Source organism: Rhinolophus hipposideros (assembly GCF_964194185.1).
Source record: "Rhinolophus hipposideros genome assembly, chromosome: 5".
NCBI lineage: Eukaryota > Metazoa > Chordata > Mammalia > Chiroptera > Rhinolophidae > Rhinolophus > Rhinolophus hipposideros.
In genome coordinates this window covers 64,419,419-64,429,776 of record NC_138051.1, presented here as the reverse complement: position 1 = coordinate 64,429,776, position 10,358 = coordinate 64,419,419, and the positions used below count along the sequence as shown (strand labels likewise).

The 10,358-nt window shown below is 39.2% G+C and overlaps 1 protein-coding gene across 1 annotated transcript in view; it reads left to right on the top strand.

Moving 5' to 3' along the window:
* Nucleotides 1–1,954: 1,954 nt before the first annotated feature.
* Nucleotides 1,955–10,358, top strand: part of ATG14 (autophagy related 14) — a 33,446-nt gene continuing 25,042 nt past the window's right edge. The window contains exon 1 of the mRNA XM_081050184.1: nucleotides 1,955–2,201. Coding sequence (XP_080906310.1) covers nucleotides 1,981–2,201 — 221 coding nt within the window. The 5' untranslated portion in view covers nucleotides 1,955–1,980. The remainder of the gene's footprint in view (nucleotides 2,202–10,358) is intronic.

Here is a 10,358-nt window from a genome sequence, read left to right as displayed (position 1 = left end):
ATGTATGTATGTGCATAAGCCCAGCACAGAAACAGCTGCATTTTTCTACCTTTAATTATAGATATTCCATGCACATTTTGAGTTTACTTATTAAAGGGTGATTCTATGTGAATAACCATGCCTAAGAAATGGAGAAAATGTCTTATTCGAAATGACTTTTATGTTATTTTAAAAACAGAACAAGTAAAATTATTTCAGATTTAGGGCCTTTAAGCTTATTGAGAGATTTAGGGCCTTGCTAGAGTGATTTTGTAGCATCATTAAAATGTAATGTTCCGCTCTTGTTAAAGATGTAGTGCATAATGTCTTCTCTTAAAATATATGGCAATATATAGAAATTTCAAATAACTGTATACAATAGATACTCTCTGTAATATCTAGTAGATAGAAATGAATGTGTCTATTTTTTGCCTTTTAAAATATGGAGTAAATGATCCTGGCCATTAGAGCTAGGCACTGCGACAGATCCTATCAGAACGCAAAGGAAACATGAAAGTCTGAAACCTTAAGAAGAATCAAATATCCTTCTGTTGGAAATGATCAAAGAAAATTATTTGTCTCACTTAAAAATAAATCTGAAACCTTCAGGAACCATTCAGATTTAGTGTAAGCTCTATTTCGAAACAGCATAGGGAATTTTTTTGTGTGCTTTTATAACCCCATGTAATTGTATTAAAACAGACGAGCTCAGACTCACAGGATGGAGCAAAGGGTTTAGATTCAAGACCTAATTAGTTTCTGGAATCATCAGCCTTCGATGGAAATGCAGAGGTTATGATCACTCAATACCAGTCCCTCATGGGTGATGGGAGGGAGGGATGAGGGTACCTTGACGCTTAATTCCTGGCCGCAAGTGGTCACTGATTATGTCTTTCACTAAGATGAGAAAACAGATCTGTGAGGAGGGAAAGTTCAGTTTCCAACATGCAGAGCTTGTGGTGGCCACAGTGCATTACTTGATGCCTAACAGGCAGTTAGGAATTTGGGGGTATGGAACTTGGGAAAGCAGTCCCTGCTAGAGAGGATTTAGGGCGGTCATCCATTGACAGCCTATTAAAATAATCCTGGAGAATCACTGCTCTAGATAATTCCACCTATAAACCCACTTTCTTTTTTTCCTTCTGTGGTGTAGAGGCATATTCAAATACTAATTACTCTGATATAATTTCTGACCCACCCTAGTTACCTCTCTCCCCAGAAAGAAACTGGGAGTAATCCTATACAGGTTCAATTCTGTCGAATTGAAATTCTTTCTCAAAGCGTAGCCCAGGGTAGCGGAGGAATGTTGGCCATTAATTTAATTGAAACTATCTTTTCAGAAACATAAAACATTGAGTTCCACCTTCAGTAGAATGGTCGCTTCTACTGGTTAGCTAGTACCGGTAGAGTATTATCAGATTACTATTAAACGTATTTGTTAGTAATTCTCACGACGTCAGTTAGGTACTGTAATCATACCTTCATTTACCAAATGAAAACACGGGCACAGAGAGGTTGGGTATTTGCCCCAAATCACACAGCTATTAAGGAAGTCGGTGAGCCAAAATTAAATCTCATTCTAAGACTCAGCCCTCTCATCCCACCTTGCAAGCCAAATTTTAAAGCATCCATAGCGAATTAAAGAATGTCCCTTATTTTGTTCTCAGTCCGTCTTCCCATAATCCTTCGGGCATCGTATTACTATTTCTTACACAAATTTGAGGCGTTGACTCGTAGCCTTGGCATGATACGGCGGATGATGACATTTTATTTGGCTGATTCGCCGCGCTCACCTAATTCTTGCTTCGGGAACCTGCTGCCCTTCAGCGACCGGGAGAAGCAACAGCGCCGCCCGCCGGCCCGCCACCAGCGAGGCTGGGCAAGGGGCTGGCCCGCACCCACGCCTGCCCTGCGGGCACCGCCCCCGGCCCCTCCTCCTCGCCCAGGATGCATCTGGTTGAAAACAAAATCCCACGTGACTGGCCCTGCTCTTAGTCTATCATGGCGTCTCCCAGTGGGAAGGGATCCCGGGCGCCGGAGGCTCCTGGCTGCGGGCCGCGGCCGCTCGCCCGGGACTTAGTGGATTCGGTGGACGACGCCGAGGGGCTGTACGTGGCGGTCGAGCGGTGCCCGCTGTGCAACACCACCCGCCGGCGGCTGACCTGCGCCAAGTGCGTCCAGAACGGCGATTTCGTCTACTTCGACGGCCGCGACCGTGAGAGGTAAGGCGGCCGCCACAGCCCTATTGTTCTTTCCCTGCGTGTCTCCTCCGCTCGGTGACTGGAGGCTGGAACCCGAGGCCCGGGTCGCGACTCCGGAGCCCCGCAAGAGGAGGGGGACATCGGGAGGGTAGCTGCTTTTGTTCCCAGGGGACGGTCGGAGCTAGACAAGGGAAAGTTGCCCGTTTCCCCATAACCCACCCGAGAGGAGTCTGACCCCACTGTGCTCCTGGGTACTAGGGAAAATGGATGGATGATAACTCTGGAGAAGTCTTCCCCTGTTGTCTCTACAGTTGGATTCTCTGCACTTTGCTGTACTTCCATTTAAAGCTTGGTTTAACCTTTATCTTCGAAAGCACATTGATTCTCTAGAGGAGAGACCAAAAGAGAATCACGTAACTGGTTGAGAGGGATTCTGGCCCTTGACGCGTGTGTCACAGGTGGACCTGGTTATCAGACATGCTTACTCTAATGTGTGAACTAGGACTAGTTAGTTGCTCCCTGATTGTTTTGCATGCTAAGGAGTTTGGGGATGTGTTTTGGCTGTCTTAAAATCCGGAATGGGAGCCGGAAACTCTTACATAAGAGAATTGAATTTAGGAACATGTTTTGGCCTTGTTTTGAAATCCAGATAGCTACAAGTCCTTGGTTAAGATAATTGCAAAATTAGTGTGATTAGCTGACAGGTCTCTCATTCCCAGATTCTTTCAATAACTTAGTGTCTATGATACTAAGATAGCTGACTTTTTGAGCTCAAAAGTTCAGGTATTAATTCATTTACAACAAGCCAGTAGGTTATTATCCCCAGCTTACTGCTGAGGAAACTGCACAGTAAGTGCTTTGCCCTAGGTCACATAGATAGTAAGTGTAGGAACCAGAATTAAAATCCAGGCAGCCTGAACCTATATATACCATGCACTTAACTACTGGATTGTACAGCCTCTGTATTTGGAAATGTTTTGAGTTCCTAGTATTCCTCTGATCATGAATGGAGGTCGATTCTTTCTCTTTTGAGGACATTTGCAGGATATAATCTTATTAATTTATTGCTGTGTCTCATTGATACACTTGATGACTATCAACTGCTGATAGCTTTAAAATTAAACCAGTTGTTTTATTATGAGTATACTAGGTATGAAATGAAAGTGTCTAACTGATGGAGTTTTCCAAAAGTTCAGTTCTGGACCTGTCTATATATACATTTTCTTATGCCCATTCTCATGGTTTTAATTTAAGTAACCATCTATATGCTGAAGACTGCCAGACTAGTATCTCCAACTTAGACCTCTCTGGAATCCAGAAAACAGCTGCCTGCTCAATGTCTATATTTAAATTTGTAATACGTATTTCCATCTTGGCAAACTGAACTTAACTATTTTCCATCACAAATCTGTTCCTCCCCTGCTCATGCCAACCCAGTAAATGGAAACCTCATTCTTCTTTGGTACAGGCCAAAAAACTTCTAGTCTTTCTCAATCCTTTCATAATACCACTCCATCTAATCCCATCAACAAATTCTATCCATTCTTCAAAACTTATCCTAAATCTGACCCTTTTACCATCTCCTGGGCTAATCCATCAAAGGATTATTGCTTCTCCAGTTTCTACTTCCACCTTTGCTCCCTTATATGGTGTTATTTCCATACTGCAACCACTCATTCATTACTCTGTTGAAATCTTTCAGGGGTTTCCTGTTTTGCCTCAAAATTCAAAAGCCAAAGTCCTTAACCAAAATTCTGTATTGTCTATTTCTCCTCTGACGTCCGATTATTTTTCCCTTACCCACTCTGCTATACTGCCCTGACCTACCTGCCTGCCGGACCACATGGCCACTGCAGTCTTATTCAGACTTCCAGGATCTCCTTTCTCCCAGAAATCTTCAAGCCTGCCTCTTTTGTTTTCTTTAGGCCTCTGCTCAGACATTAGAGAAATTCTTTTTGACCATTCAATTAAAATAGTAATCTCCTTTCCCTCCTAACCTACGTTATTGTCTTCCCCAACCCTTATCACCATCTTATGGCTTACACATTAATGTCTAACTTCCCTCCACTCCAATGACATAAGCTCTATGAGGGCAAGATTGTCAGTTTTGTACTCTACTGTATCATCACATAATAGAAGCTTAATAGAGATTTGTTGAATGATTGAATGAATCTTCCCCCTCCTCAAATGTTGTCTGATCCGGAACTATTTCATTTTTATCTATCTTGATCCATTTATTTACTAAAGCCAGAAACCTGGGAGTTATCCTTAGACTTTTCCTTTTTTCTTGTGCCATGTCTCCAAATCATTGGCAAGTCTAATTGGATTTGCTCCAAAATAGATTTTGAATCCATCTACTTCTAGTCCAGACTGCCATTATTTCTCTCCTGGCCACTTGTTGGTTTACTTTTTTTAATTCAAATTCCTCCACACCCCCCTCGGCTTCTACACAGCAGCCACTGTAGAAATGTAAATCAGGTAATGTCATTGTTTTGCTTAAACCTTTCATTGGCTTTCCACTGCATTTAAAATAAAATTCAAAAAATTAATTAGGGCATAAAAGATAAAATAAATAAATTCAAGCTCCTTACCATGGCATATAAAGCCCCATGTGATTTGGCTACTGCTTACCTTCTGACTTTGCCTATGTGGTTGAATAAAAATACAGGCTTTGGATTCATGCTGCATTGAATTGAATCCAAGTTCCACCACTTGTATGTAATTTTGGACAGGTTTCTTCGCCTGTGCTTTGCATTTTGAAAATGGTGGGCTATCTAACTTCATAGGTTGCTGGTAGTGATTATATAAAAAGATGCATTAAAGTACTTAGCATGATGTCTAGCATATAGTAAGCATTCAAAACATAAACTCATGCCATGTTCCCTCATATTCACTGCTCCATCGTCAGGGGCCTTCTGTCAAATCCACAGACACATGAAACTTTTCCACCACTGGGCTTTTTTTCCCTTGCTATTCTCTCTTTCTGGAACACTTTTCCTCCTGATTGGCATCTTTTGTCTTTCATGGCTTAAATGTCACTTCCTTAGCGAGGTCTTCCCCGGCTTTCACTAAGGTAGGTTTCCACTTCTTCCATATCTCTCCCCCCCCATTATTTTCTGTCACAATACTTAATTCCTTCATGGTACTGAGCGCACGATGTGTATGTAATGTTATTTCTTTGAGAAGGCTATCTGCAACCAGAATGTAGTTTCATGAAGACATGAATTTTGCTTTTTGTCAGATCACCAGTGCTTACTGAAACAGCAGTGGGTGGCACATAGGCATATTGTTGAAAGAATGGCAAAGGCAATAGAACTTGAAAAACATATAAGCTCTTTGCTAAATCTGAGCATTAAAGTTAATTTTCAGAAGAGAGAGATGTTCTAGTGGATTTCTTTTTCTGACCAAGAAAAATAAAGAGCAAATACCAGAACCGTTTAAAATTTAGAACTAAAAAGGAAAATTTAGGGTTCGGGGGCAGCAACACTGCATAGTAATTTGTTCAGCCAGCTTCATTTCACTTTCCATCCTCCCCTTTTCTGAACTGTGTATTCTCCCTAAGAACGAAGGAGTTTGTTTTCCTTCGTTCCCAGAACAATGCCCAATATCTACTAGGATGAAAAAATTGAGACCCAGGACCACTGTCCTAATAACCAAATCATTTTTAATGATTTTTCATTGGGTGCTCAATAAATATTCTGGCAAGTTACAGAGAAGAAAGGCAGCTCTGCTTAAAGGTTGATTGTGAGATATTCTGTATTCAGTATTTATGAAAAAATTTTTATTCTGTGCTTTGCTTTCAGACTCTTTTACTGTATGAGAATCTCCTTGCTAACTGTGGGAAACCACATGGAAATAAAATATGGAGCTTTATGCAGCACAGTTTAAAAACCCTTGTTTAACCTCTAATTTTTTTCTTCTTCAGTAAGTTGGCTAAATTAGCTGTGCCTGCATGGATTTGAATGTGATGAGGCATATCAAAGTTCTTGTAAATGTAAATGTATCTTTTCGAGTTTCATTAACAGACTATCTGAATATACAAGTTTAATGGTTTAACAGTTCGAGGAAAATTAGATATTAAAGATTAAGTCTATCTCATGAATAGTTCCTTTGACTCCTAAGAAAAGAACGTGTGTTCTTTATATAATTTTGTTGACAGTATGAGACTGGCAGATAGATTGGTTGAAAAATGTCCAAACTCACTACATTTTTGTTGTTCAGAAAGAAGAGTTCCTTACACCTGTGTGTCCTTCCTAACACTGTCCTTTCCTCATCTCCCACCTTGGCCCCAGTCCTCAAACGATACCCACTTGCTTCTCTGCTTTTTCACCTGCCCTTTAACTTGTGTGCTTTAAGAAATGAAGAGGAGTGATACTAAGCAGTACTCCCAACACCATCTTCTTTGGCTCTTGTACTGGCGAACATGGTAAAGTTATAGGTCTTTTAACAGGAATACAGTTATCTGACAAAAAATAGCACAGTTAATGGATAACTGACAAGCTGAAGTCATCTTTTTAGTCAAAACTGGAAAGAAATTGGATACCGATTTATAATAGGTGTACGAATGGAATGGGAATATAATCGGAGGATATTTAGAGACTAGCACCAGGTAAATCTTCATGCTGGTATAGGAACCAGTTGTTTTATTTTAATTTTATATTTTTCAATTACAGTTGACATTCAGTATTATTTGATATTAGCTTCAGGTATACAGCGTAGTGGTCAGACATTTATATACTTTATAACAGGCTCCTCCAATAAGTCTAGTACCCACCTGGCACGTTATTACAATATTAGTGACTATATTCCCTGTGCTGTATTTTACATTGACTGTTTTGTAACTACCAATTTGTACTTCTTAATCTCTTCGTCTTTTTCACCCAACCCTCCAATCCCCGCTTCATGTGGCAACCATTAGTTGGTTCTGTGTATATGAGTCTGTTTCTGTTTTGCTTGTTTAGTCTAGATTCCACATGTAAGTGAAATCCACATATGGTATTTGTCTTTCTCTGACTTATTTCACTTAGCATAATATCTTCTAGGTCCATCATGTTGGTAAATAGTAAGATTTCATTCTTTTTTATGGTTGAGTAATATTCCATTGTATATATGTACCACACCTTTGTCCAGTTATTTGTTGACGCACACTTAGGTTGCTCCATATTTTGGCTATTGTAAACAATGCGATGAATGATAAAAATTAGTGTTTTGGATTTCTCTTTATAAATACCCAGAAGTAGAATTGCTGGATCATAAGTTAGTTCTATTTTTAATTTTTTTAGGAACCTCCGTACTGTTTTGCATAGTGGCTGCAATAGTTTGCAGTTCTACCAACAAGCAATGTCTGAGGGTTAGGAACCAGTTATTTTAAAGTGTGGATTAAAAAGACACATTTTATGAGCACATGGATATTGCTTTTATAAGTACGTTTGCATTACCTTCACTGCTAAATTGTAGTCGCACAACAGCCTAGCCAACTGTCCCTCCATGTCTTTCCTTAAGGAAAGAAGAGTCTGTGAGATTGTGCCTTTCTGGGACTCCATTCCATCCTTGTGCTTACACATTATGTCTCTGTCTGGTCCCCAAAAGATGGTTTGCAGCCAAAGCCGGGTAAGATATCTCACGGGAGATACAGCCTAAGCCAGGCGGAACCGAGCGAGGACACCCAATGAGCTGCCTTAGACAAATATGGGAAGGGCCTTGCCTCCCCTTCCCCCTGCCTGGGAAAAGCTGTTGCCGGCTCTGGCTTTTCCCTCACAGCTGTTTGCTAGAGAAATAGTGAGGAGAACAAAGATCAGTTATCTCTACGGAGCTGCTACTATATGAGAGACTTGACATTGAGAAGGTACAGACCTTAGGTAAGACACAATGGGACCTTGTACTTCGGCTGTTTGAAGGTTAAAATAATTGATTTGGGATGTTTCTATAACGTGATAAGTGAGTCTCACAGACTGTGCCAAAAAACACTGCTACTCTCTTGCATACTTATCAATAAAAGCCTCCAGTCGGCTTTATTCAGGGCTCCAGTCCTCTGAGACTGAGAGACCCCTGGCTTTCGGAGAGATATAACTGCATTAAGTCTCTGTTTGTTTCTTTCTTAAAAACTTAACCCAAACTGCCCCTTCTCGCACCCTCACTGCCCTTGTTGCACGGGACGCGACACTAAATTTTAAGAATATATGATTACACTTTTACCAGGAAACAGAAGTAAATGGGTGCTAAACAAATTGAGGTGGGATAAAGGATGAGCAAGAAATTTAGACGTTACTGAAGATTTCAAGGGGGATATATAGCCAACATCCAAAAAGTTATCCTTTAGATATTTATGTCTCCCTCTAGTATCTTTTAGTTGTCAGTAAACTATAGCCTATAAAAATCTATTGTGTTGAGAATTCAGTTCTGAGTTCACATTTGTATACTCTACTCAGAACAAAAGTTCAACAGATAGCTAGATTCCCTATCTTTACTTTAGACAAGAGTCTGCCAACCTTTCTGCTATTTGATTGTGTCCTTAAAGAAGGGTCTCATCTCCCAGCCCATGCAGCTTGGTAATTGTATTTACACCAACACATGTGGATATGCTGAAAAAATACAACTTTTGTTTTCAGTCGATTATCACAGGCTACCCTCATCATTATACTTTTTGGAATTTATAAAAGGTTTTCACATTTATTATATTAACCTCATTCCCTTCCATAAACCCATGCATTATTAACCTATTTTAAAAATGAGGAAATAAGTTTTACCTTACTTACTCCTGAGTTATCTAATTTATAAATTCACTTCCAGATCTGAACTGTATTTTTTATATATAGTTCAATTTAATACATTAGTAATGTTAAGTGCTAAATCACTCATTGCAATGAAGAAAAGGGAAACTAGAGTATATTATGAGCTAAATGCCTGTACCTGATTTTTTCATTTGTCCTATTTAATCCCTGTGACTAAGTAGTGTAAGCATTTACAAGTGTAAGCGTTTCACAAATGGGGAAACTCAACAATACTTTGTTTCTATTTTTTTTATTACATTCCTGCCAGTGGAGTATGTTTTTACTGTATTTTTTCATATCCTAAATATTCTAATATAAGATGAAAGAACCATCCTGATAAGGACTGTGTTTTTTCCCTGTTGCATTTGTCCATAAACATTATACCCTTGTATACCTAAAGAATTTAAGGGAGAAAAATACGATGGCTAGTAATTCTTATTGTGTTAGTATCCTAATTCAAGAAATATTTTGTTCTTTAACTGTTTTCACTTAAATGTGGAACATGCTGTGATCTCTTTTCCCCAAAGCATCTGTGCTCTCACTTACCTGAGAAGCCTCATTGCCTCATTTCTAGAGCCAGAAACAGTTATTAACTCTTCCATTTATTAACACTTATTAACCACAGCCAGGACCCAAATCAGAGATGGGCAAAGTTCTCCACCACTGACCTAAAAACTGTTGGGCTCATTTCTCTCCCATCGATTTCAGGAGCCCAAAGAATAATCTGTCTCCAGGGGCCTAAGAACTTTAGAAGGGGGATTATGTATGTATTTTTACAGTGGGTGTCATCCTTAAAGGGGAGACAATAGGAGAAATTTGAATTGATTGAATAGTCTCTCTTTTTATTATAAAAGTATGTATGATTATTGTAGTAAATTGTCAAGTACAGAAATACTTAAAGAACGAAATGGATTTTACTCATTTTCGCAACTCTGTTAATAATTTATTTCCTTCCAGCCTTGTGTGTGTGTGTGTATGTGTGTGTGTGCGCGCGCGCGCGCGCGCGCACTTTTAAATATATTTTTTTCACTTGGAATCGTACTATATGTGTATATAGTTTCTTATTCTAATAAGCTTTTTTTATCCAACATTTCATAAACACATATTAATGTTTTTGTCTGTAACCATATTTTAAAGTCCTTCATGACAATATACTGTTATTTAATCATTTGTTCTCCTATTGGACATTTAAGTTGTTTCCAATTTTTGCTATTATGACTGATTTCTTGATTGGCACCTTCAAACATAAATCTTTCTCCTCATTTCTAATCTGTTTCCTTAGGATAGATTCCTTGAACTGCAATAACTGGTTCAAAGGGTTTGAATATTTTTTAAGGCCGTCAATTGCTTATTTGAAAAATTATATATATTTTTTGCCTTTCTTATAATACATTGGTGGTGTTTCTAA